The sequence below is a fragment of the Ochotona curzoniae genome, unplaced genomic scaffold (assembly GCF_017591425.1).
Source record: "Ochotona curzoniae isolate NIBS_2020 unplaced genomic scaffold, NIBS_Ocur_1.0 scaffold_4505, whole genome shotgun sequence".
Classification (NCBI taxonomy): Eukaryota; Metazoa; Chordata; class Mammalia; order Lagomorpha; family Ochotonidae; genus Ochotona; species Ochotona curzoniae.
In genome coordinates this window covers 46,824,442-46,852,379 of record NW_024467118.1, presented here as the reverse complement: position 1 = coordinate 46,852,379, position 27,938 = coordinate 46,824,442, and the positions used below count along the sequence as shown (strand labels likewise).

Here is a 27,938-nt window from a genome sequence, read left to right as displayed (position 1 = left end):
TCTCTTTTACCTCATGATTAAGATAAAAAAAAAAGCAAATTGTAATTATTCCAGGTAGAAAGTCTAAAACCAAGACCAGCCAAAAGCCATTTAAAACTATTCATAAAACACAACTGATAAAAATAACCTTCTCTTATTCATCAGAACTAGGTGACCTCTACCATTTGATAATTTTATAAGTTTGAAAAAAAATTCAATACTCACTTAGATTTTACTATTTTGTGGTTTTTAACATTTAGGATTTAATAGGATACAAAATTAAGCAGGTAAAGAATTAAAAATGAAAACTGACAAATCAGGTAGAAATATCATATATATGTGACTTAAATCTGGTCTCTAAAAATTCTAAGTTTGAGTTACACAGCAGCAAATAAAATTTGACCAGTTACACCAGTTCCAGTCCTGGCTGCTCTGCTTCTGCTGCAGCCCCCTGCTAATGCTTGTACGAAAGCCAAAGACGGTACAGGTGCTTGGGTCCCTAAACCCATGAGGGAGACCCAGGCTGAGTGCCACTTCCTCGGTTTCAGCTTGGCCAGAGTCTGAGCCCTTTCAGGCCATCTGAGGAAGTAAACCAGCAAATAGTCTCTCTATCCTCTCTGTAACTAGGCTTTAGAATAAATGAAATAAATCTTAAACAAAAAAATATATAAAATGAAAGCAACTTTCCTTTGAATTTTGAAAACCACATAACAGGCAAAAATGCTAATACAACTTGAAGAACAGAAGAACTAACTCCCTATGTTTGAAAGGAAACGAAAAGTCAAATTCTGCTTCAGTGCTGTGCCATCCATCAAAATGCCTGCAGCAGATTCAATTCATTACGGAAAAGCAAGGAAGAGAGATCCAAAACCTAAGCTTATGGATCTGTATGCTGCATAATTTTTTTTTTTGGATTTTTAATAGAGTTCAAACTCATTGACACTCTGTTTAAAATAGTTTTAAACCAGTTCTAAAAACTGTTTCTGGGTCTGGTACAATGGTTCAAGGGACTAAATATTTGCCTTACAAGTCCCAGGATCCCAAGTGAGCGCCAATTCATGTCCTGGCTGCTTCCCATCCAACTCCCATCCAACTCCCTACTTGTGACCTGAGAAAGCAGTGGAGCACCTATGTGGGAGACCTGGAAGAAGCTCCTGGCTCCTGGCTTTGGATTGGCACAGCTCTGGCCATTGCCGCCACTTGGGGAGCGAGCCAGCAAATGGAAGGTCTTTCTCTCTGCCTTTCCAGTAAAAAAAAAAAAAATTTTTTTTTAAATTTTAAAAAAGAAGTTGCACCTTGCCTCTCGTGTATGCATGGCAGCACTAAATGTGAAAGCTGAGGGGGACGGGGGACAGGACACTAACAATAACAGTTAGGGTTATCACCCTGACAGCACCCATATTTTGCACCAGTAAACTCTATTGAGTGGGGTCCTGCAGTCACTGATATCCCTGCCTATGCCTACTACATGCCAGCACAGAAGTGCCCTCAGTCATGGCCACTAGGAATGCCTTTGTGCATTACTGGATGTTCCCTGGAGGGAAACACTGCCCTGGGTAAGACTCACTCAGTCATGGCATTTGAAAGAAGGCTTCATGGCAACCAAGCCTCAGAAGGTGAGTTAAGAAAAAGCCCACATAAGGGGAACTAGAAGGCACAAGCTGGTGTGAAACCACACTGCAGCAAGTAGCACTGTCCACAGGGGGGCACTGTAGGGTCAAGTGCAAGGCTGAATGGTCAAAGCCTGCAAGGGTAGCCAAAGGCCAGCAGGGAGGCTGGGAGGGCCCTTCCTGGAACAGGCTGCAGCCTGGGAGAGTGCCAGTTACCTACACAGTTAGCTCTAAGTTTTGCATCTACAGATTCAGCCCAGTTTGGGTGAAAATGTTTGGAACCAGAAAAGCTGTCAGTACTAAGCATGTACAGACTCAAGGGCATTTCAAGATCACAGAAAATGCCTTGTGGGGGGTGAGCCCAGGGTGTGATGGCTTAAAAGGCTAATCCTCTGACTGCAAGCTTTGAGATCTGGTGTGGGCTCCAGTTTGTGTCCTGGCTGCTCCACTTCCCATCCACCTCCCTTCTTGGCCTGGGAAAGCAGCAGAGGTAGCCCAAAGCCTTGGAAACCTACACCTGCATGGGAAATCTGGAAAAAGCTCCTGGCTCCTGGCTTCGGACTGGTTCAGTTCTGGCAAACGCAGCCACTTGGGGAGTTACCCAGCATACAGAAGATCTTTTTCTCTGTCTCTCCTCTCTGTATATCTGCTTTTTCAATAAAAATTTTAAAGGGCATTTATCTATTATCCATTATAATATTTGACTTTTTCTCATTAACATGTTTTGCCTTTTTTTAAAAAAAATACAAGAGTGAAAAAAAATACAGGAATCTAAGATTATCAATTTCTCACTTGCTAATGAACAACCTACAAGCAACTCGAACCAACCTTTGCTTACCTTATAATATAACCCACCAGGTGGTCAGTGTGGGGGAGGACAAACAGAGACTTCCCTGAGAGTTCACAGGCATTGCACAAAGCCGCAGCCCGTTCGGAAGCAACGACATCTTCTCCTGTGGATGAGCCCCAGGGAGCAAAGAGAGAAGTAAGTCATATGCTTTTTGACCTCACTATTTTCCCAAATGTGGAATTGGGAATAAAACCTGAAGCCCCTTTTCATCACACCAGAATGACCTCCTGGCTCTCTGGGAGCACTGAGGGGTTTCTAACAGCTACCCTGTACAGATGTGTTAAGATGTGTTAGGAATACCTTCTTCTTGGCCAACTAATGCCAACAGCCACCCCAGGCAACTATTTCAAAAAAATCGTAAGTGAACCTGTGAGCAGTGAATCACAAATGTTACCCAAAACCATTTGGGATAATGCAAGTTTCAATCAAGAACCAAAAAATATACATTTTGGCTTACAAAAAAAAAAATCAGCAAAGGCAGAAGAAAAAAGCATTTGAAAGAAAGCATCTTCCCAAAGAAAATGATCGATCTTAAGTGTTCTTCTCAGCACAGTGAAGGTCATTTCACACAGGACTTAGGTAAGAAACTAACATTCTTGTTTTAAAAATCACATAAATGGGGCTGGTACTATGGCACAGCTGGTAAAGCTGTCTTCTATAATGCTAACATCCATACAGACACTGGTTCCAAGTCTTGTCTGCTCCACTTCTGATCCAGCTCCCTCTTAATGTGCCTTGGAAAGCAGCGGGAAACGACCCAAGTCCATGGGGCCCCTGCAACTATGCAAAAGACCCAGACGAAGCTCCTGGCTTCAGACCAATCCAGCTCTGATCACTGAGATCGTCTGGGGAGTGAACCAGTGTATGGAAGATCCCTTTCCTCTCCCACTCTGTCTAGGCTTCTCTCTAAAACTCTGCATTTCAAACAGATAAAAAAATTTAAAAAAAAAGTGAACAAGTGAATGAACTGTTTTATCAGTGGATATATGCTTGCATGGGGAGCTAAGTGGATTGGAGGAATGGGACATGGGAAGATCAGTAGCCATAAAAGAAATATTTTTACAATGAGCATGTATCTGTGCATTATTGGTATTTTAGTGGTTCAAATTATCAGATCCATAACTGAATGCATAACAGATTTAAACATTAAAAAGAAAAAACCAACACCTGGTAATAAGCCAGGTATAAAGTAATTAATAAACTAATCATACGGTACCTGGGGGCAAAGGAGTTTTCTTCTGAATCAGAACCACTGCAACTTTTGTGTTTCTTCCTTGTAAACTTTGCCTACAATGAAAAAACAAAATTAGCTGGCAAATTGCCTTAACTAGATGTATTCAAGGTTTTACATAAAACACGAGCTTGATAATTCAGCTGAAGACATTTCAGATAAAAACACAGAGAAATCAACTTCTTACACATAAAAATTATGCATGTCACAATGTTTTAGATATTAAAGTGTATTTTTACATCAAGCTGCCAAATCATTACAAAATAACTCAAACTGAGATAGTGGGACAAAGAGATAAATTAGCACAAGTCCAAAAAAATCTAAAAAGCAAAAACAAAGTTGGAAATGCAAACGATATTTGTCTTGCAAATGTCTTCACATATCCTGGCATTACATATAGTTCATGTTTGTATTACATGATATGAGCTGAACAGGTTTCCCTGGTCAGCAACCATCCCCGAGGTGGCCCTGGGCTAGTCTAGGCAGCACACACTCAGCTGGCTGGAACACAGGTTGGAAAATGAGAGACGAGCACAGCTAACCCAGGGAGCCTAGTCCACAGAGCTAATCGTACCTGACGATTTCCACTCTGGTCGCACACTCCGACTGCTTCTCCTTCCACTGTGGTTCATCCCAGTCCAGTTCATAGAACACAACCACCAGGGCAGGCACTAGATTCAGATGCTTATTCATCCAGCCGGTCTTCAAGATCCCTTTAGGAATGTACCACTCATACGAAGTTCTCTGCTAGCAGTGGCACAAGTGAGAGTAAAAGCAGCAGAAGCCGTCTGTTACCGAGTGCCAGGCACTTTATAGGCATATAACTTAACGAACATACACACCACCCGTTTTCAAAAGGAGGAAATTCAGGCTTGCAGAGATGAAATAAAGAGGCTTGCCAAGGACTGGAAGTCCTTTTTTTTTTTTTTTTAAGATCTTAATTGCTGAGTCAGATATACACAGAGGAGGACAGAGAGGAAGATCTTCCATCCAATGATTCACTCCCCAAGTGATCGCAACGGCTGGAGCTGCACAGATCCGAAGCCAGGAGCCAGGAGCTTCTTTTGGGTCTCCCACATGGGTGCAAGGGCCCAAGGCTTTGGGCCATCCTCGACTGTTTCCCCAGGCCATAAGCAGGGAGTTGGATGGGAAGCAGGACTGCCAGGATTAGAACCAGTGCCCATATGGGATCCCAGCACATTTAAGGCAAGGACTGTAGCCACTAGGCCACTGCACCTGGCCCTAGAATCTTAATTTTTTAGAGGCACTATATTTCCCCATTTGAAGAATTACAAAAACCAAAGAATTTCTCACAAATATTAAGGCTTTCAAAAATCTTGTGAAAAAGCACCCATTTGTTTCTAGGTAAATTCTACTTCTACTTGGGTCCTGCCTCCCAGCTGGGGTGACGAGGATGGAGTTCCTGGCTTTTAACTTCCGTCTGTGCCAGCCCCGGCTGTTGTAGCCTTTTGAGACGTGAACTAGAGAACAGATAGTACCTCTGTCTCCCTCTCTGGCTTTCTGTAACTCTGCTATTAAATAAAAAAGGGGGATGGTGCTGTGCCTCTAAATAAAAAGGGGGGGCAGTGTAATGGTATAGAAGGCTGAACCTCTGCCTGTGGGCCCAATATCCCGTATCAGTGTTGGTTCAAGTCCTAGCTGCTTCATTTCTGATCCAGCTCCCTGCTTATGGTCTTGGAAAGCAGTACAGGACAGCTTGAGTACTTGAGACTTTGCACTCACGTGGGAGACATGGAAGAAACTCCTGGTTCCCTGCTTTGGGTGCCCTCAGCTCTGGCAGTTGCAGCCATTTCAGGAGTGAATCAGCACATGAAAGACCTCTCTCTTCCTGTAACTCTTTCTCTCTGTAGCTCTGCCTTTCAAATAACAATGAAACAAATTGTGAAAAGAAAGGAAAAAAAGAAAGAAACAAACAAACAAACAGAAGGCCCTGGAGTGTGAGGGCGCTGTCACTTGCACAGTAACCATGTGAACTAACAGTTTCTAGGACTGGATCTGTCAGACTGTGTCTCCAGGGTGTGGTTCTCAAACACCCATGCACAATCACGACCTGGTGGCCAAATCCTGGTTTGCATCCTCTCCTCCCAGAGCTTTCCTCAGGAGACCTGACTTCCACATCAACAGTCAAGGTCACAGTTACACATTCAAGGCTCAGAGAAAATTCTATCAGACACATTGTTCTAGGGCAAAAAAACAAAACGGCCATTTTACATGGGGGGTTGAATCTTGATCAATGCATCGTGTTACCCTTCAAACCAACTTCATAAGTTTATAATTACAATTCAGTCATTATACATAGATCATTTAAAATAGAAAATATCACATAGTAGGTGCCATATGGGTATTAGCTGCTATTATTAGTACTATCATCATTGCAATTATTCTTTTCCTTTTTTCTTAAAGATTTATTCATTTTTGTTGGAAAGGCATATTTAGAGAGAGAGAAAAGGAGATACAGAAAGATCTTTCGTCCGTTGGCTCATTGCCCAAGTGACCACAATGGCCAGAGCTAAGCCTATCCGAAGCCAGGAGCCAGGAGCTTCTTCTGGGTCTCCCACAAGGGTGCAGGGTCCCAAGGTTTTGGACTGACTTCCACTGCTTTCCCAAGTCACAAGTGGGGAGCTAGAAGGGAAGCAGAGCAGCTGGTACACAAACTGGTATCCATAAAACATCCTGGGTATACAAGGTGAGGATTTAGCCACTGAGCCATCCTGCCGGGCCCTACATTTATTTCTTTTTTTAAAGGTAATCTGGAGTCTCTGCTATGTTGGTCTTTATAAGAATCAGGTTTGAACTTAATGCCATTTCTCATTCACTACTCTAGTTTATGCATTACTTCCAAAGGACATCAAGCAAGTCTGATTAAAATCACCAACTTGTTGCATGATTCCAGGTACCTAACAGAAAGCAAGCATTCAAAAGTTATATATGACACAAAGTATAAAGACTATAGATTCTATACTGATATTGGTCACAGGGAATGGGGAATGTGAGACCTTCCTTTTAGACTTTGTAGAAATAGAGGGGAAAGCAATTGCTTCTCAGTCTTTTGGCTAAGATCAAGTGTGAGCAAGACTCAAAGAATGAAAATCTGTTGAAAGCATTCCTCTGGGGATGGGACCAGCAGGGTGGCATAGCAGGTTAAGTTGTCTTCTGTCCCATATGGGTGCCAGCTGGAGTCCCAGCAGCTCCACTTCTGATCCAGCTCCCTGTTGATGCACCTGGGAGAGCCACTGAAGATGGCAACTGCTTGGCCTCCTACCATGTAAAAGACCCAGAAGAAGCCTCTGGCTCTTGGCTTCAACCTGGCCATAGCAACTACTGGGAAGTGAATCAGCAGATGTTAAGATTTCTGTGTTTCTCTTTCTCTCTGTCTGCAATTCTGCCTTCCAAATAAACAGATACATAAATATATATATTTTTAATTGTTACTAAACATACATGACCCTAAGGTTTTCTTTCTATACCATTGTAACCACTGCCTTGATAAACTTGGGTTTCCCAGCACAGACAACAGTTACAAAAACGGCAGACTCACACATGAGGGAGAGAGGGAACCCACGCAATCACAATGTCATTACCTTAGGTCTACACTTGGGATACTCATGGTCACCTGGGAGCACCTTGAAAGAAATCGGCACTCGGTCTGCTCTCCGATTGGCACAGAAGGCATCCCAGACAGCCCGATGCACAGCATTATACACGACATCCAAGCCCGTCAGAGTCACAAAAGCCATAGGCCGGCAACACAGTTCTACAGGGAAGTCCCACTGTGTGGGGCTCATGGTGAAGCGTCATGAAACAGCTGAAACACAAAGGTCAACACATTCATAAGATTCTTCCAAACCCGTCTTTCTAATATGTGAACTCTACTCTTTTTTTTTAGCACTCAGTGTTGGGTTTATTGGCAAGATGTCACATAAGTAGCATTTTCTCCTGTTTCTGAAACTTCATTTTTAAAAAATTACAAAAAGTCAAAAAGTCTTGAGTATTTACATCTACATGCTGGAAATATGGGGGGAAACAGAAAGGACACATAAAACTTTAAATCAATGCATTCAAGAAGAATAAAATACTGCAGAAATAATGTTCAACTCTTTACCAGTTCCACTAGAAAGAAAAAGGTGAAATTCATTTTAACAGTACTCTGTGTGCTTGGGGGCCTGTCATATCATCAATAACATTGAAATGATCAATGTGCGGCACTAAATCTTCACGTTCTGGTATGTACTTTGCTCACAGAACATCTCAATCTGGACTATTTCAGATGCCCAAAAGCCACTCCAAACTGGCAAATCTGTCCCAAAATTACCACACAAAAACTGTTACTGGAAGTTTTGCCTCATTCAACTTTAAAAGCCTTGGCACTTAAAAGTCCATGCAAAACTGAAACCAGTAAGGTAAAAATCAGAGATCCACTGAAGGTGTCCCTGTGACAAGCTGGGAAAGGGAAACTTCCGGATCTCCAACGGGAAGCTACAAACCCAACTACGACAAGGAGGTGCAGAAGCGAGCATTTTGGGAGGAGACGTGCAGTGGAAGTCGGCGTGGAAGATGGAGACCCGAGTGACAAGGAGAATAATTATAATAAGGCTACCATAATTACCTGGAGGTTCGGGGTGGAGGATTGGTCTACTAACAATGAGATTCTGAGATGTCCAGCTGCACAAGGATCAAACGAGGAGTTGCTTGATTATTTTAAAAAATAAAACGAAAGGGCTGATGTTGGGGTGGCGGAGCAGGGTAAGATTCTACCCCCATGGTTGTAGCATTCTGCCCCGGGTTAGCGCCTGTGAGGGAAGGTGGATACAGAGTAGAGACCAGAATAGACCAAGTGTCTCTCAGCCCGCCCCATTACGTCCGAGGCGCAAGTGCTGCCTTAGATGAACAGGTGTCTTTGGGAAAGGGGCTGGAAGAGACATTCCCGGACGGCAACCCTCGACCCACAGGAAAACACAAGGCCCTAAAACCAACCCTGACAGGAGCCAGCTCTTCCTACGGGGCCAGACTCACCCAGGCCGCGAGCCCCGAGGCCCCGCTGCAGCCGCGGCCGATCGCCGCCAGGCAAGGCGAGCAGGGCTGTCACAGAACGCAGGGACCTGTCCCCACAGCCTCGGTGAGCCCCAGCCTCCCGGCAGCCGAAGCCTCTCGCTCCCCACCTCCGCTGACACAGGAAGCACTCTCCTGGACCTGAGTGACAGCTCCTTACGCCAATCGCGATCCGAGAGCCTGCCGCGGCTCTCCAAACCCGGAGGGGCGGGGAGCCGTCCCGTTCCTATCCGAGACAGAGTCGGGGGCGGAGATGCAAGGAGCCAATTGGGAAAAGGAGAGAGGGGCAGGAGGCGGAGCCCCGCCGTTACCGCCCCGCCGCCGCTCCTCAGACTCGGCTCTACCCGCCTGGCCGGCCTGCCGCTCCCGGGAGCACGGCCCCTTCGCCCATCGCCGGCCACTCGGGGCGTGCGGGCGCCCGGGCTTTGGGAAGCGGGACGTCCCCGAGCCTCGCGGCCATTGCCCTTGCTTTTTCTTCGTAGTGGCCAACGCCGGCAGCCTGAAAGGGCCCCGCGACTGACACGATGAGCGCCAACGAGGACCAAGAGGTGAGCTACCCTCTCCGGCCTGGACGCCCCTGTGACCCGCGCCGGCGCTCAGCCGCAGCCAGCCCCGCAGGAGGGTCACTGGGCGGCCCGGGATCCGCACGTGCCTCGCGCTCAGAGCCTAGCCGGCGTGACCCAAGTTCAGCAGGGCGGTGTCAGAGAGGTCAGGCACGCGTGGAGAGGGCACGGTACGCCTCCGCCCCTTCCTCTCCCTGCATCTTTCCTGTTTGCTCACCTGAAAGGAGAGGACAGTCGCTGCAGGTTTCCTGGATGACGAGCATGACTGAGTGTCCTTGGGTACCCGATCCAGGTATCCTGAGTTGTGCAATCCGAGAAAACTGTTGACTGGTAGACAGCTTAGCGGAGTTTCTGGTGGAAGGAAAGAATGTCTCGAGTCTCTGGTTTGCATCTCGGCTGCTGTAGGAAGTCATTGGTCCACGTTGGCAGATGCATGGTACACCTCAGGATCTCAGGATGGTAGGGTTGGTGCTGGCATGCTCCAAGTCACGCCGAGGGGAACCTTCTAGCTTTGTAAAGTTTGAAAGTGGAGGGATTGCACAGCGAAGAATCGGGAACCTGACCCGATATCTCCTTGTGTAGTAGCTCCCGGCTCACTTGAACCTTAGCACTGTCAGGCACAACTTAAGTAACAGTCTCTGGATTGGACATTAGCTTTAGAAGGCCCAAAATTCAACAGGCAAGTTGGCACCTGAATTCCTTCTAAAACAGTCTTGCCTGGTGAGTTTCTCAACCAGGCATGAATGATTTTGCCTCCCTGCAATGCACAGAGCATACAGAGTAAATGTCTAAACGTTGAACCCATAGGACTAGTTTTCCATGATTGGTTTTAAAAAACAGATACGGGCACTGCACCCCACTCCTTTTGAGTCAGGATTTGGGGGCCATGGGGCAAGAATTCATTTCCCAATGACTGATTTCCAGATCTTGGGGACAGTTTTTCTGCCCAGGGTCATCATCTTGACCAAGTTGTTCCTTTAGCCTATTCATGGGCCTGTTCTCCCCACATTCCTTTACCATCCTGGAATCAGGTTAGTGGACAGATTCAAAGCTGTGTCCTCTTGTCAAATCATTTCAGAACACCCCTTTATGCAGTCAAGTTCATTGTGCACTAAAGTCCTACCGGCTCTTTTTAGAAAGCGATTTGTTTTTCATTCTCTACTTGTGTATTTAAGTATCTAAGCACTGGTTCTTCGACTTCACCCAGTTTAATTTCATTAATCGCTGGTTTTTAAGTTCTTCATTCTGCCGCCAGCATGATTCACTATCCCATCAAATTGTCCTTGACAAATTTAATAAGCCTGTCTCTTATTTCTATTCCTGTCTGGCTCCTTAATTAAGATACTCCTCCAGGAGGAGTAGCAGTGTGCTTCGGTTGTTCCAGTCTGATCTTCTCAGCCATTGAGTCCAGTTTGAGTTCCTGGGTTTTACTTTGTAAAGGTGCCAAGAGAAGCTCGGGGATCTCTGCTGAGGTCTCTATCGACTGAGTGTCCTTCTTCTAATTTCCCTCTGCTAGAAGAGTTACTGAGATACAGGTAGCCTATTCTGACTAAGTGTTAGGGATTGTTTAGTGATCTGCCACTTCTAAAATTTGGTCCCTGTGGCTCAGTCAGCACCCCTGTTTTGTACATTTTGTGATATGCCTCTTCTTCAAAAGCAGCACCTGTACAGAAGGCATTGTTCTCACATTTGTCAGTGGTCACGTGGTGCTTGAGATGCAGTTGTTGGTAAACCTACTGCAAGAAGTATTCCCAGGCAGGGTTACCTAGCTACCTTTGCTGTTGCAGTACCTTCTCCTACCTTGAGCAGATCCTTGCTAATCTTTCTCTGAAAGTTTGTTTAGATTTTTAACAGTTATTATTGTTTGGTTTGGTTTGGCTTTTGAAGTTGAATATCATACCATGGGAAGGATTTCAGATACACTAATGTATGTATTAATGGGAAATTCTTACCCTTCATATGTTCATCAACCAGGTCAGAGCTCTTTCTGCCCCTGGCTACTTGCTCTTCAGCAGATTGATAAGCGCACATGCTGGATTTGCTTTAAATGAAACTTTATTTTCTCCTCCCTACCAGGGAAGATGATATGACAATTATCATATGGCAGTTATCATTCATAGGATGGATATGACAACTAAATGAGATGACACAATGTAAAGCACCTAGCAGAGCCTGACACCGTTTTTTAGAAAGTTTCAATAGTAATCATTGTGGTACACAATTGTCCTGCGCGGGTCAGCCTATGTAAATTAGCTGGGTTCTTCGTGATTGAGTAGTCTGGAGCCAGAAACCCCACATCATCTATTTCTATCCCATTCCTGCCACTACAAAAAAACTCACTCATTTGTTTCTTTCAGATGGAACTAGAAGCATTGCGTTCTATTTACGAAGGAGATGAAAGCTTCCGGGAATTAAGTCCAGTTTCATTTCAGTACAGGGTAAGACATGTCTTGAGGGAGAGCCTTAACTCTTTGCTAGAAAAGACTGAAGCTCACTGAAATCTGGTTCTTACTTTTAAATTTAGTGGTTTAAGTGTACTCTGTTTGTATTTTCTGAAGCATTTAAATGAAACTCATCAACCACAGCACTTAACTATTTTGGTTAACATTTGGAAGCTCAATTCAGAAATGTTTTAAAAACCAAGATAAACTTGTTTTTATGGTGAAACAATCATAGAAATGTTGGAAATGGGAAAAAAAAAAAAACCTTGGAAATTGAGTGATTTTACTGCCTTGAAGTTGGTTCTGCCAGCCTCGGCTTCCTTAGCTCCTGTGGTTAATCCTGAGACTTAACAGGATTAAAATCCAGGTCTGTGTTCCAAGTCTAGTGTTCTTTTCAACCACCCTATACATAATCAAGAAAAGCTAACATTTTTATATGATATTAACATAGATATAGTATTAAAACTTGGTAAGTCTAAATTTCAGACCTGTGTAATTTTTATTTGTGTGAAATGTAGATTTGCTTTAAAATGAGAGTTGCGCATGACTATCTTCAATATAACAGTACCAGTATTTTACTTTGTAAATGAAGAACACAACGCATATGTCGAATGACTTATCCAAATGATTATAAGCTGTAGTGAAATGAGAAAGTGTTTTTGTGAAAGGTTTATGGTTGTCACAAACATTGTCACTGTTTTATGAGAAATGATGCTGAACTATGACATACTGTAGACTGTCACAGAAAATGAACTTACTTGGGATCCTCTGGCTACACTCTTTGTAACATCTTCATATTGAAAACGACCAAGGGAGTTTTCATAGTCAAAGTTAGTGATGGGGTTAAATCCAGGGCCCTTGTCTTTGAACCCAGCTGCCTCCCTGCACTTTGCATGTCGCTGCCCCTTAGCCCAGAAGAAGTTGAGAACATTCCTTTACTTTCTAAATGTTTCTGTTTGCAGCAGTGGTTACTGAGCCCCGCAGACAGAGTACTCTCGGACATGTGTATGTGCTGTAGGATGGACCCACTTATACAGCCCCTGGGATGCATTTCAGAGACCAGGGGTAGCGTGATGACCATCAACACGGAGCAGGGTTCTCTGCCTGTGCTAGGCAGTCCTCGTCCCTCTGCTGCAGATAAGATTAGCAGACTTCTAAATGACTTCCTACTAGTTCTTTGGCTTCTCCTTACACTCCATCATTAATCTTCCAACAGACTATTAATTCATTCTCTGAGACAATGCAGGAGTCACCCCATTGTCTTGCTTTGTTTTATTTGTTAATGTTTTCTATCTTTAAATACAGCAGACGTTTTTTAGAGAAAATATTTATTTTTATTCAAAAGGCAGATTTCACCGAGAGAAGGAGGGACTAAGAGAAAGATCATCCATCTGCTGGTTCACTCCCCAACTGGCTACAATGTCTGCAACTGAGCTGATCCAAAAGCCAGGAGCCGGGAGCTTTTCCCAGGTCTCCCTTGTAGATGCAGGGTCCCAAGACTTGAACAATCCCCCACTACTTTCTCAGTACGTAAGCGTAAAGCTGAATCAGAAATGGAGCAACCAGGACCCCAAACAGCATCCAAAGAAGATGCTGGCATTATAGGTGGAAGATTAGTCTCTCTGCCACCACTACTATCTCTCCCTCCCAGAATGTCTTAATTTTAAAAGAGTCTCAAAAAAAAACTTTTTTTTTAAAAGAGTCTCATTAACTTCCTCTTGCCCTGAGAACAAGGACTGTATTCCTTAGCTGGACACTTAGGAGGACTCTTTGTTTTGAACTGTCTCTCCAAGCTTTCCCAGCTGCTGGCATCCGTCAAACTTAATGGATTGTTAAATACCTTCTTTGAGGGAGGTTGTTTGTTTAGTACTCTCACTCTTCCCTTCTTAGCAATCATCCATCCTATTTTTTCTTTAGGCCTAAACCAAGCATCCTCTGAGGCATATTAAGCCCATAACTCCTGACTTTGAAACAAAATTCATTATCCCCGTTTTTAACTTAGTTGTGTGTGTGTGTGTGTGTGTTTGCTGTTCTATAGCAATTGACTTGCTGCATGGAGCTGATAATAACACGCATGGACTACTGACTGGTGGGCAATAGGTGAAGTTTATTAGTGGCATTAGGCTTTTGTAAACTAAGGGTCACATAGGATAAGGGAAGAGGTATTGAGGAGCTTATGTAGTTCCCGTAAGCCTGTCTATGGAACCCATCACTTGTTTCCTGCAGTCTTGTGTGAAAGTATCTCTTTTAAGATTTATTTATTTATTTAAAAACAGAGAGTTGGGGGTCGGGACTCGCAGGGAAGGGACAGCGAAGGAGAGAGAGAGCTTTTATCAGCTGGATCCAAATGCTGCCAATAGCCATGGCTGGGTCAGACTGAAATCAGGGGCCAGGTAGTCTCCCAGATGGATAGCGAGGACCATCACATGCATTTTCCCAGGATGCATGTTAGGAGGAAGTAGAATAGGAAGTAGAACCAGGACTTGAACTCAGGTACTTCAGATGTGAGATGAGTGTATCAAATGGTCTCCTAATCTCTAAGCGTACACTTTTCCTGTTCTGTCAGTTTTGAACCATTCCTGTTCCCGCAGTTTAGTGACTCATCTAAAGGTACCTTGCGCAACGTGAGACACATGGCAGTTTGTTCCTACATGTAAGCACCTAGTGACTACATAAAGCAGATGAACGCCTTCACTTTTTATTATCTCATTTAGTTAAAACGTGACCCTAAACTGATAACATCAGTTTTATAAGTAATTAATTCAAAACAGATGTAGCAACAGGTCCTAAAGCAGCTGGATGTGAGTTCTGGGACTCAACTATGTTAGCTGGAATGTAATGCTGGTAAGAGGATGTGGATGAAAAATCAGCGCACAGAAAATAAAAGAAAATCAAGTACTAACTTGGAGTAAAAGGTTTATAAATACTTTTTAAAATCTTTTTTACTTATTTTTATTGGAAAGGCAGATTTACAGAGCAAAGAAGAGACAGAGAGAAATATCTTTTGTCTTCTAGTTCACTCCCCCAAGAAGCTGCAGCAGCCGGAGCTCAGCTGATCTGAAGCCAGGAGCCAGGAACTTCTGAGTCTCCCACGTTGGTGCAGGGTCTCAAGGTTTTGGGCCGTCCTCTACTGCTTTCCTGGGCCACAAGCAGGGTTCTGGGTGGGAAGTGGAGCAGCCAGGACACAAGCCAGCACTCACATGGGATCCCAGTGGTTGCAAAGTAAACAATTTAACCACTAGGCTACCACACCAGGACCTTTTAAAATACTTTTATAAACAAAGCAGCACATACACTAAAAATAAGATGGGATTAGCATAACTCTATGCATGGAAGAGAATCTGATTCATGAATCATTCCACAGTATTACTAAGAAATCACCACTGTGCAACCTCCAATGTAATAATTCCTGGATGCTAACATTAAGTGAAAGGTGCTGAGGAACAAGGTAGTCACACCGTTTCGTAGTACTACTTTAAGATTACTTATTAACTACAAAATAAAAGGGTCCCTTAATTGAGTAATCAAACTCAGTATCACCAACAATGATTGTAAAAGATATCCTGTGCCTTCTGTAATAAGCATCCATTTCACACAGGTGCTGTGATGGTGTGCTACATCACCTGTGTTAGTGTCCTTACCAAAAGCATTTAGTTGGAATCTTTTTTTTAAAAAAAAAAAATGTATTTGAAGGGGAGAGTGACAGAGACTTAGCCTTTTCATCTGCTATTTCACTCCCAAATGGCCCCAGTAGCCAGGGCTAGGCCAGGCCAAAGCCAAAAACTCAGAGCTCCCTTTGCATCTCACATGTGGGTGGCAGGGACCCAGGTACTTGGGCTGTCCTCTGCTGCTTTCCCAGATGCGTTAGCAAGGAGCTGAAAGAAACTTGCACTCCAATATGGAGGATGCTAGCATTGCAGTGGCAGTTTAGCCCACTCAGCATGGGGTCCCTTAATTGGTATCATAACCGCAGAAACCATCCAACATTATAGATCAGAAGTGGCCTGGATTCTTTTTGTCATAAAGGCAACTTAAAATCAGAGAAGAATGTTGGGAACCCTTGTTTTAGAGCAGAATAAAGAAGAATGAGAACTAAATGCAATCTGTAATCCCTACAGGCTATGGATTTGTGATTAGTGATAATGTCTATTAAAAGGATGCTTTAGCAGAGGCAGCATTATGGCACAGCTGGTTAAGCTTCTACCTATGACACTAACATTCTAGGTAAGCGCTGGTTCTTCCAGCTCCCTGCTAATGTACCTGGGTAAACAGCATCAGATGGCGCTAAGGCCTGGGCCACTGGCAACCACCTGGGGAGACCTGGTTGAAGTTCCAAACTCTGGCTCAATCAATCAGGCTTTTGTGGCCGTTTGAGGAGTGAACCAGTGGGTGTAAGATGTATATTTTACATCAAGCTCATCCTCCACCCTGTCACACCAGTATTCCATCTGGGTGCCAGTTTGTGTCCTGACTGCTCCACTTTTCATCCAACTCCCTATTTGTGACCTGGAAAGGCGGTAGAGTATGGCCCAAAGCTGCTTTAAATAAATGTCAACAGGTAAGTCACATTTTGGGGTGCCTTCATCTCAAATTGGAATGCCTCATCTTGAGTCATGGCTACCCCACTCTGACCAAGCTTCCATTAACATGCGTTCCAGGAGGCATCAGAGGATGACTCCATTACTTCAGTCCCTGGTCCACAGCACAGGAGCCTAGGAGAGTTCCTGGAGCCTAGCTTTGGTCTGACCCAACTCTAGCTGTTGTAGCCATTTGGTAAAGGAATCAATGAAAGGAAAGTCTCTCTTCACCTGTACCTCTCTCTCTGTCTCTATGCCTTTCTAATAAAATGGTAATTTAAAAAATTCAAAAAGCCTATGAGAACTAGAATTTAAATTGTTTTTGCATATGATTGAAGAATTTTTAATATGCAGTATGGATCAGATAACATATCAATGTTGAATTTGAATATGATGAGGGTCTTGTGATTTTAAAGGATAATTTGCCAGTAAATATTTGCTGGCATTTCATTATTTTAATCATTCATCAAAAAAAAAAAAAAAGACAAAGAGTGGGGGGAATAAAACACACATGTTGAAGGAATAGGGGTTGGCTCTTTGATGGAAAGAGAAGATTCAAATATATGGAATATCTGATGAATAAGATGATTTGTGTATTTATTTATTTATTTATTTTGAAGGCTGAATCAATGTTTAGTGTAAAGAAGCATACCTGATAGACAGGTAGGCATTTCAGCAAAGAACTGAGAGCCCACTAGGCCTTCAGACTAGAATGTTTTGTGTTTGTGCATGAGCCCTCTCACTCTTCCATCTGCTGGTTCACTGCCCAAGTGGCCACAGTGGCTGGAACTGAGCCAATCCCAAGCCAGGAGCCAGGAGCTTCTTCTGGGTCTCCCACATGGGTTCAGGGTCCCAAGGCTTTGGGCTGTCCTCCACTGCTTTCCCAGGCCACAAGCAGGGAGCTCGATGGGAAGTGGAACAGCCAGGATACAAACCAGTGCCATATAGGATCCCGGCACACGCAAGGCAAGGACTTTAGTCCTTGTGGCAGGCCCAGTTTACTTATTCTTTTTTTTATTAATTAATTCATTTTTTCTTTTTCCATATAGACTGGGATCCCCCGCCCCGCCATACTCCCACCCCCCTGACAGATTTTCTCCATTTTACTATAATTGTGTAGTCCTTCATAAGGAATCATAATTCCATCAGTCTCTTATTTGAGTGTACTATTAAGTTTACTTATTCTTATGCCAGTTGTGGTTTAGCAGTTGGAAGATTTAAGGCAGACAGGGTGTTTCATTTGTGTGGATTATTGGTTTTGTCCATTCTCTTCCTGACCCTGTAGTTGATGTCTTATCTTCATTCTCAGAAAACTGATAAAAAACAAAAACATAGGTATAGTGTAGCCCTGGGGTAGGAAACTTGATGGGCCGGTTGCAGAGTGGGGCTTATGGACACACACAAAAAACTGCCACCTGGGCGGGCCAGGGCTGCATTACACTTCCCTTATCCTGCTCCATGTAGGCTGACTTTTCCACTTGTGGCATGTCTGTTAGAGCATGAATGTTAGAATGAGTCAGTTAAAAGATTATCAAGTTGTTACTCTGTTATCACTTTCTACAAGCCTAAGATTTCCCTTTTCTTCAGATAGGTGAAAATGACGATCCCAAAGCCTTCTTAATAGAGATTTCCTGGACAGAAACCTATCCCCAAACACCTCCAATTATATCCATGAATGCTTTCTTTAACAACACCATGTGAGTAGTGTTTGGCTTTCTTCGTTTTCTGCAGTGGATTCTGTGTTGTACTCTTCTGTTAGTGAAATGTCAGTTGTGCCTTTGCAGATCATCAGCTGTGAAGCAGAGTATATTGGCCAAGTTGCAGGAAGCAGTCGAGGTGAACCTGGGCACCGCCATGACCTATACGTTGTTTGAATATGCCAAGGACAACAAAGAACAGTTCATGGAGAACCATCATCCCATCACTTCCACTGTGAGTATGGAGGCGCTCTTCCTTCGCCACATTCTTCCGTTGTTTGGATTTTGTCCTGCGTGTAATTAGTTTCTAACTTGCTAAGGTTTTTTTGAAACTTGGAAAGAAACTTTGTTAGATTGACATAGTTAGATCTGAGTTAAATAAGAACAATGCATTTCTAGATTTCCTACATTTAACCTGAAAATGAACTTAATATCCTCCAGATTTCTACCTTTTATCAGTGGCTGGAATACTTTGGGCACCTGCTGAACTAACATGTGGTAGAACACAATGTTATTTGAGTTAGTTTCTACCGAATTCTTGGATAGCTAAAGATGTATTAAGTAGTGCTAAAATATGTGTGGGGTTGCTTTTCCATGAGGCTTACTCTGTTGTAAGTAGTGTTACAGCTTCAGAAGCCTTGACTAAATGGGAAAATATATTTAACTTTTACGATCATTCTAGAAAAGAATCCTCGTTTATGACCTTAAACATGTATATATGAGACCCGTTTGTAACAAGACATGCGCAAAAAGACCTTTAGCGGTCGGTGTGAACTGAGTCTGTGCGCTGATCCACACCATAAGCTTTTGGCAACAAAGGTTGTTTCTTCTGCATTTGGGTTGTTCTGGCTTCTACTTTCCCAGTGGACACAAAAGAGGAACCCTAAAAAGGAACTGGAGGGGCAGAGGAGGGCAGTAGCTACCACTGGGCTTGAGCCAGTCCTCCTAGGTTCATGTTCTCACCGTGCACTACACAGTAACAGTGGTGTGGGCCTGGTTTCTTTCATCTGTGCTCAGTTCCTCACCAGGAAACTGGGGTTCAGTAATAATTACCACCGAAGTTTATAGTAAGTATCGGGAAAGTGACATGGAGACCATTCACAGCAATGTTTGACATCGAGTAAGCATTTTAAATTGTAGCCATCATAAATGCTACTCAAACCTAAATGTTTTAAAGATGTTCTTCAGGGAACCAGGATAATTCTAGGTAGGTACATGTGATTTTTCAGAAGATGTGTTTACACATCCAAATAATAGCAAGTTAAGTTATAAAGTGACCTTGGAACCTCCCATCTTCTTTCTCAGGATTCTGATAACAGTAGTTATAGTAGTATTATGTCCTTTTATTTTTATTGGAAAATAGACAGATATGGAGAAGGAGACACAGAGAAAAAGATCTCCCATTTGTCTGCTAGTTCACTCTTCAAGTGGCCGCATCAGTGCAGCTAAGCCAGTCAGAATCAGGAGCCAGGAGCCTCTTCTGGGTCTCCCACATGGGTGCAAGGTCACAAGGCTTTGGGCCATCCTCTACTGCTTTCTCAGGCCACAGGCAGGGAGCTGGATGGGAAGTGGAGCTGCCGGGATTAGAACTGGCACCCATATGGGTTGCTGGCACATGCAAGGCAAGGACTTTAGCCACTCAGCTACTTCACCAGGCCTGTATTATAAACTTTGATATGAACTTTTAGAAGAGTGAAACTAATAATGTGTTAACATCACTTTTAATTCAGAATAGCAATAATAATATAGGGCTCTTCTATTTCACAGGTCTTCAAAGTTGACAACTCATTGCAAAATTTAGCGACATTTACCATAACTTAATAGATTTTAAGACATGAGTCTAAGAATTTTTGCTTTTTCTAGACATCCACAAGCAATATCATCTCAACTGAAACTCCTAATACAGCCCCATCAAGTAAGAAAAAAGACAAAAAAGAACAGCTTTCAAAAGCCCAGAAACGTAAGCTGGCAGATAAAACAGGTTTGTATTTTTTTTCTTTTGTACCACATATACACAAATTGTTTTTAGTGTGTTATGGATGCTTTATAAACAGACATTAATTCTCTATTCTCTAAACATTTGGAGCAGAGATCTCTCTCTTTTTTTAGTTATTATTTATTTTTATTTGAAGGCCAAATATACAGAGAGGAGGAAAGACAGAGAGGAAGATCATCCTTCCAATGGCTCACTCCCCAACTGATCGCAATGGCCAGTGCTGTGCCAATCCTAAGCCAGGAGCCAGGAGCTTCTTCCAGGTCTCCCACATGGGTGCATGATCCCAAAGCTTTGGGCCGTCCTCAACTGCTTTCTCAGGCCACACACAGGGAGCTGGATGGAAAGCGAGGCTACCGAGATTAGAACTGGTGCCCATATGGGATCCTGGCACGTTTAAGGTGAGGACTTTAGCCACTATGCTATCACGCTGGGCCCAGGCAGAAATCGTTTAAGTCACAAATGTGTTTTGAAAGTTATTAGGAGCCCAGCGTGGTGGCCTAGTGGCTAAAGTCCTTACCCTGCATGTGCTGGGGTCCCATATTGGGACCGGTTCGTGTCCTGGCAACCCTACTTTTCATCCAGCTCTCTATACTTGTGGCCTGGGAAAGCAGTTGAGGATGGCCCAAAGCCAAAGAACGCTGCACCCACAAGGGAGACCCGAAAGAGGCTCCTGACTCTGCTTCGAATCGACTCAGCTCCAACTGTCACAGCCACTTGGGGAGTGAACCAGCTGACAGAATATCTTCCTCTCTGTATATCTGACTTTCCAAAAATAAATAAATAAATAAATCTTGGGCCCAGCCTGATAGCGAAGCAGTTAAAGTATTCGCCTTGAACATGCTGGGGTCTCATATGGGCACTGGTTCTAATCCTGGCAGCTCCACTTCCCATCCAGCTCCCTGCCTGTGGCCTGGGAAAGCAGTAGAGGATGGCCCAAAGCTTTGGGACCCTGCATCCGCATAGGAGACCTGGAGGAGGCTCCTGGCCTCTGGCTTCAGATCGGCTTAGCTCTGGAAGTTGCAGCCACTTGAGGAATGAATCATCGGATGGAAGATCTTCCTCTCTGTCTCTCCTCCATTCTGTATATCTGACTTTGTAATAAAAATAAATAAAAAACCTTTAAATAAATAAATAAACAAATAAATAAATCTTTGGGGAAAAAATAGTGTACATTTTTAAATTGATTTTTAAAATAGTGTGTATTAATAAAAGTATTATTTAATATACAATATCATATTAAAAGAATGAAAGCACTTGCCGACTTTGAACTCTTAGACAAATTTTTGGGAGCTAATTTCAATCATTCCTAACAGATTCAAAGTCTTTGTAAAAGAATATTTGCTCAAATAATTATTTTGCTTATTTTTAACTTTGAATGGGAAGGAGACTGAGGCAGACAGATCCTCAATGCACTGGTTCACTCTCCACATGGCTGCAATGGCCAGGGCTGTGTCACCTCAGGAAGGAGCCAGAAATTCCATCCTGGTCTCACTGACGTGTCAGGGAGCCATCATGTACTGCTTACCCGGGTCTCTTAGCAGGGAGCTGGATCAGACAGACGCAGAGCAGCGAGAGTTGAACCAGAGCTTTGATAAGCACTGGCACTGTGAGCAATGGCTTAACCTGCTATATTGCAATGCCAGCAGCAAATAATGAGCATTTTGTCAGAGCATAGCAATGAACATGCATGTTATCCAGGCTACTATTTAATCTTAAGTCATGGTTTCAATGCTGACTCCTGAAAGAGTGAGCTAACATGGTTTTTGTTTGTTTTTTGACAAAGCAGTGACCTTATGTCAGCTGTAGAATTATTCACATGCGTGGCACTGATAAAGCAGCTATTTTTTCTGGCAGTGCCCATCAACCTCCACAGTTTCAAATGGGTAGAAGATTTTATGTCAAATGGAAATGGGCTAAATATGGAAAAGGGAAATATTCTCATGAGAATAGTGTATTAAATTCACAGCGGTGATCAATTGTTTTTCTAAATGAGTAACATACTTTCAATGTTTAGTCTAGTTGCTGTGTGCAATAGCATATAGCATCTTATTTATTAGAAAATCAATGTTAAACTAACTGGTTTTAGAAACAACATTCTGAATTTCCCTCCTGCAGACCACAAAGGGGAACTCCCTCGAGGCTGGAACTGGGTCGATGTCGTGAAGGTATGTGAAGTCTGTGTTCTTATCTTCAGAATACTTACTGTGACCCCATCAACTAATGATATTTGTATTTTCCATTTCCTCTGCAACGTTTGGGATTTCCTGGGACGGCTGCTCGCTTTGTCACATTCAGCATGTAAGTAGTTTTCCCATATCCTTCACAGATTTCTTTCCTATCCGCTTAGCTTTCAATTTTCGTACTTCAAATAATGAGAACTAGGGTAATAATTTGTAACTGTAATAAAATCTGACTCTATAAATACATCTTCCAGGTCTCCCACATGGGTACAAGGTCCCAGGGCTTTAGGCTATCCTGTACTGCTTTCCCAGGCCACAAGCAGGGATCCAGGTGGGAAGTGGAGCAGCCAGCACACAAACTGGCGCCCATATGGGATCCCAGGGCATGCAAGGCAAGCATTTAGCCACTAGGGTCTCACACCGGGTCCCTGTAAATACAATCTTAAGAAGGGACATGCTCATGACTGGTGCAATGCCACAGCAGCTTCATCCTGCACCCTGGGGCACCTGCAGTCCCATATTGGTGCTGATTTGTGTCCTGAATGCTCCACTTCTGATCTAGCTCCATGCTTGTGACCTGGGAAAGCATGGCCCAGGGTTTTGGGACTCTGCACCCAAGTGGGAGAGCAAAAAAGCTCCAGGTTCCTGACATCATATCAACTCAGCTCTGGCTATTTGGGAAGTGAACCAGTGGATGGAAGTCCTTCTCTCTCTATCACTCCTCTATCTGTAAAATCTGCCATTCTAATAAAAGTAAAATAACTCTTTTTTTAAAAAGAATGCACAAGATCAAATAGTATTCTAAATTTATCAATAATATAGAAACTGAAGAAACCCAATCATGGAAAAGAACGTTTTATTTTCCTATTAAGAACTGTGTTTTTAAGTATGGAGCTTACTGCAGTTGCTTGTCATTACAAAGAAAGATTCGCCACTTTCTGTTGTGCATTTTTTTGTTAACTTCTCTCACATTTCTCTAATATTATCTGTAGCTTCAGATGTATTAAAGCTATACTTAACACAACTAGTTAATTCCTTGGTAAGACTTCATGAGCAAGGTTTTGTGTAGCAGTTAGTGCCACAATTAGATTTTTAGCGAGGGCCCTCAGATTTGATCATTTATACACTATCCACTCTTAAAGATTACCTTTCCAACAAATAAGTAAGATATATTTAAAAAGCAACTGTTTGGTCCATGGGATGCCTCTCTATGGAGGTTGTTAAAAATAATTTTTGTCATCCTAGAATCTGATACATAGAATTATAGGGATAAGGAGCCATCAGGTACAATTGGAATAAAAAATTTGCAGTATTTCTTCCCTTCAAATGGACAGGCAGCTAACCTTGTCTGATATGTTTTATGGTTGAAGCTTCTCTGTTCTTCTTTCATTGTCCTGAGCCCCTCTCCACTGATATTTGATGGGCGCTTCATGTTATGCTGGGTACACCTGCATGTAACTCACCAGTCAGGTCCATTCTCTCCTCCAAGTGTGCTGGGTTCAAGAAGAGCCACTTTCTGGATCGAGTATGTCTTCTCTAAGTGCAGCAGATCTCAGCTGAAAGTCAGCTGAGTGGTGATGGTCTCCCCTTCCCCATATAGAGAGGTTTTTTTTTTGGAGATTTTTAAGAGTCCCTGTTAATATAAGTAGTGTTCCAAATTAAAAATAAACCCAAATAAGCTGATAATCTTGGAAGATGGCGAAAGATACCACAAGGACCATGCTTGGTCTTGGAATCTGTTATCCTGAGCCAGTGGTTTTCATGTGTTTCCTTGGACCTCTGAGATCCTGAGACTGCAGAGTCAAAACTATTGACACCATAATCATGCAGTGTGCTTTGGCCGCGCGTGTGCCTGGTGTGTTCAGAGGGTGCGTGACAGGGTGCGGGATGCAGTAGGGCATGTGCTTGTAGTACTGTGTTCTCCAGAATTTCTCAGGCGGGAGGTTTGTTTTCTGAGTGTGCGCCTTGTTAGCTCAGGTGTTACCTACCACCGTGCTGTCTTCCAAGGTGCTGGCTTTACTGTAGAAGCAGATTCCTGAGCAGCAGTCTTACACAAATGTCAAACCAGGACCACTTGGCACACTAAGCTTCATTTGTTCTTTTTAGAACATGTAGTATTTTTCCTTGAAACATATGATTGAGCTATTATACAATGTGTTTATTAATATTTTTATGTAAATTTATTCTCTTTTCATTTCAAATGCAGTAAGTAGAACTTCATTTTAAAAGTTCTCATGGTTCTCAACTGTTAAGTGTGTAAAGAAGTCCTGTGACAACATGTTGAAGCCACTGCCTTTCACAGTTTCTGCTTTACCCGTATCCTCTGAAATTCCTGCATTTGTTAGATGCACTGGAGTTTGTTTGAAAGATAGAGACTGCCCAATTGCTGGCATACTCCCCAAATGCCTGCAGTGGCTAGAACAAGGCTGGGCTAAAGCTGATGCCAGAAACTCAATCTAGGTCTCCCACCCACGGCTTAAACTGTCACTGCTACTTCCAGGAGGGAGGGGCAGAGGCAGATACTGAACCCAGGCACTCAACTGTAGCACTTGGGTGTCTTAACCAGCTTCTTGCTGAAATGAAATGAAATAAAAATGATTAATTTATTTAGAAGAGTTACAGAAAAGGAGAGACAGATCTTGCACCTGCTGGTTCACTTTCCAAATGGCTGTAAAGGCCAGGGCAGGACCAGGCCTAAGTCAGAAGCCAGGGAGTTCTTCCTCGTCTCCAACATGGGTGCAGGGGCCCTAACAACTTGGACCATCTTCTGCTGCCTCTCCCAGGCCATTAGCAAGGAACTGAATCAGAAGTGGAGCAGCCAGGACTTGAACCAGCACCCCTATGGGATGCCAGCATCACAGGCAGTAGCTTTAGCTGCCATACCACAACTGCAGCCCCATGTCATTCATTTTATAAGTGGTACCTTCCATTTTTCTATTTTTCCTGACTTTTATTTATATTTTCTGGTTTTTTAGAAGTATGTATTTTATGTATTTGAAAGGCAGAGCAACAGAGAAAGAGTTTTTCATCTGCTCTCAGCGTCTGGGTCTGCACCCAGCAGAAGCCAGAGCAAGGGACTCTGTCCAGGTCTCCGACAAGGAGTCATGGGCCCAGGCACTTGAGTCATCCAACACCTGCTGCTTTGTCTGGCACAGTAACAGAGCTGGATGGGAACCAGAGCAGCTAAGGCTTGAACCAGTGCTCCTATGCAGGAAGTAGACATTGGCAAGCAGCGGCTTAACCAGGCATGCCACAACTCTGGCCCCTCTTGCTTATTTATAGAATTTTAAAGATTTATTTATTTTTATTGCAACACCAGATATACAAAGAGGAGGAGAGACAGAGAGGAGGACCTTCTGTCTGATGAATCACTCCCCACGTGTCCACAATGGTCAGTGCTGCACCGATCTGAAGCCAGGACCCAGGAACTCCCTCCAGTTTTCCCACCTGTGTCTCATGCGGGTTCAGGGTCCCCAGGCTTTGGGCCGTGCTCAACTGCTTTCCCAGGCCACAGGCAAGGAGCTGGATGGGAAGCAGGGCTGCTAGGATTAGAACCAGTTGCCCATATGGGATCCCAGCATGTTCAAGGCGAGGACTTTAGCCATTAGGCTACCATACTGGGCCCAGAATTTTTTTTTTTTTTTTACATTTTTATTGTGTGAAGGTCATATTTTCACTGAGATTATGTTTTTAAAAACCTAGTTGAGATAGGTAAGCCTAAGGATGAAATAAGCTATAGATGGTTTAAGTTACTCAAACCTTGTTACCTGCCTGTTGGTACTTCATTTTGATATTGAATGGAAATGAATAATAGAACCATTTAAACTTACTGAATATCTCTTTTTTCTCGTAGTTAAGCAAAACTGGCTCAAAAGATGATGAATAGCACATGGAATCTGAGACAAGGAAAACACATCCTTTAAAAAGTAAACTGGGTTCAAAGTCTTACGTTACAATTTTCTGTTGTCAAGATGGATTTTTATAAAAACACAACTTTTTTTGTAAGTTTCTTACATAAAGTGTTGTAAGTGGAACGTTCACAGAGTTCTGGTTGTATTAAATTATGACTTTCACAATCTTGCCTTAATAAAAGGTAAACATGTTCATTGTTAGCATACTTTATGAAGCGTGTTGAGCTTTGTGAATGGTCAAATAAGGAAGAATAAGAGTGATTAATTTATATGATCTTATTCTTGTGGATGTGCTACTTTTTAAAAGGAGACTAAAGCCCTTTACACACTGTCCTCCCCATGCAGCAGGATATTGAGTTGACCCGTATCACTGGGCTTCTAGAAAAAAGTCTTTATTTCTGCTTTTGTTTAACTACTGAAGCACAAATTGCCTCAGAGAAGTTAGAATATCTATATTTGAACTTTACACATGGGTACTCTTTGTAATTCATTCTTAATTTTCAAATGTGACCCTTTAATAAATTGATAACTTTTTTATATTTTTATCTTAATTTGAATCAAGATATTTGATCATGAAAGCTTTCATAGATATGTGGGTTAGGAGAATATATAAAAACACACCTGCCAAATTGATTTGAAAGCATTTGCATAATAAGGGTTAGCTCTTATTGAAAGCATTTCTCTTTGCTGAGGATACCAGGATGAGAGTAAAAGATGCCTTAATATTTAATTGTTGTATTGTTAGAGATAGTGAGTTTAATAAATTCCTATTTATCCTCTGTTTTGTGATTTTAGTTCTTGGATAACTGATTTCTTCTAGATGTTTCAACAGAGAACCATATCTCGAGTCCTGTTCATTACCTTTTCAAAGGTCCTTATGTATTTTTCAACCTGATCATCTTTTTAAAAGAAGTCTTTCAAATGCTAAGCTGTTGTACATGCCTGATTTGTTTTTAAGTTATGACTGAAGAAAACTCTTCTAGTTTCACCAGTAAGAGTTATTTATGTTTATTTATGTGTGATTGGTGGTGATTTTGTCTGTACTCTCTCGCTTTAATGGCACTTAGACCTACTGCTTTATCAGGAGGAGCAGCTTGTTAGTTCCTTGTGTTAAACCTGTGCAACTTGGGTCTCAGTATTTAGTGAACAATTAACTTTTCAAGATGTTACCTTAGTGTGAGAGCAGGTTTGAGTTGTATCCACACTTTTTACTGGGTTGGCTTTCACTTCAGTTACATCATTTGAATGATAACGATAATATTTTATTATATATAAAGAACTACAATGAAAGAGTTTAATCTCATTTTCAAAAGCTGAATCACATTTTCTTTCTTGATTTAATATACATACAGAGCAAAACATTAAAATTCAGAATCACTAGGGTTGCTAATTTTTGTTTGGGGTTGTGTATATTTAGTTCTTGTGTCGATTTATTTGCTTACCATTGAATAAATATCTGCTCATGGAAAAATAATACTTTGTACTCTGAAATTGACCAGACCTACCATTGTCCATAGCATACAGAGAATAATGCTAGTTAAATGCCAATGAACTATTTTTACTCTTTTTATATGAGATGTACAGATTTCTGGGGTGATGGTGGCAGTGGTGCCTCTTATTACCTTCTGTAAAACACTTGAAACTTCTCATCAGTACTGCCATCATCTGTCTAATACTCCCAGTATATTTTCTCAGTCTGTTTACTTAAATTTGTGTGGAATGATGCAATAAGCAATAAAGTCTACATCACCATGATTGTTCTACATGTTTTATTTCAAATCACCATAGAAGGCTGCTAGGTCTTTGGGCCTGCCTGTGTGATGGATGCTAAGT

The 27,938-nt window shown here is 42.7% G+C and overlaps 2 protein-coding genes across 3 annotated transcripts in view; one reads left to right on the top strand and one right to left on the bottom strand.

The window, feature by feature from the left end:
- Positions 1-8,835, bottom strand: part of TRAPPC11 (trafficking protein particle complex subunit 11) — a 39,343-nt gene extending 30,508 nt beyond the window's left edge. The window contains exons 1-5 of one of the 2 annotated variants that reach the window (XM_040965797.1): positions 8,705-8,835; positions 7,273-7,496; positions 4,245-4,414; positions 3,656-3,726; positions 2,428-2,542 (exon numbers count right to left, since the gene is read on the bottom strand). In XM_040965797.1, coding sequence (XP_040821731.1) covers positions 2,428-2,542; positions 3,656-3,726; positions 4,245-4,414; positions 7,273-7,476 — 560 coding nt within the window. In that variant the 5' untranslated portion in view covers positions 7,477-7,496; positions 8,705-8,835. Of the gene's footprint in view, positions 1-2,427; positions 2,543-3,655; positions 3,727-4,244; positions 4,418-7,272; positions 7,497-8,297; positions 8,381-8,704 lie in introns of those variants that run through there. The other variant, XM_040965796.1, reaches the window with a different exon arrangement.
- A 238-nt stretch (positions 8,836-9,073) lies between these two features.
- RWDD4 (RWD domain containing 4) lies at positions 9,074-27,854 on the top strand. Its single transcript, XM_040966106.1, has 8 exons — positions 9,074-9,288; positions 11,661-11,741; positions 17,909-18,018; positions 18,106-18,253; positions 19,882-19,999; positions 22,130-22,179; positions 22,310-22,312; positions 26,048-27,854. Exons 1-8 carry the CDS (start codon positions 9,265-9,267, stop codon positions 26,078-26,080), a joined length of 567 nt encoding a protein of 188 aa, XP_040822040.1. The 5' UTR covers positions 9,074-9,264; the 3' UTR covers positions 26,081-27,854.
- The last annotated feature ends 84 nt before the right edge of the window (positions 27,855-27,938 follow it).

Excerpts from the sequence above, each read along its gene's own strand:
- RWDD4 (XM_040966106.1), top strand. The coding sequence starts at position 9,265 with ATGAGCGCCAACGAGGACCAAGAG. Across the intron at positions 18,019-18,105 it reads GCTTTCTTTAACAACACCAT|ATCATCAGCTGTGAAGCAGA; the intron begins GTGAGTAGTGTT and ends GTGCCTTTGCAG. Across the intron at positions 20,000-22,129 it reads TAAGCTGGCAGATAAAACAG|ACCACAAAGGGGAACTCCCT; the intron begins GTTTGTATTTTT and ends TCCCTCCTGCAG.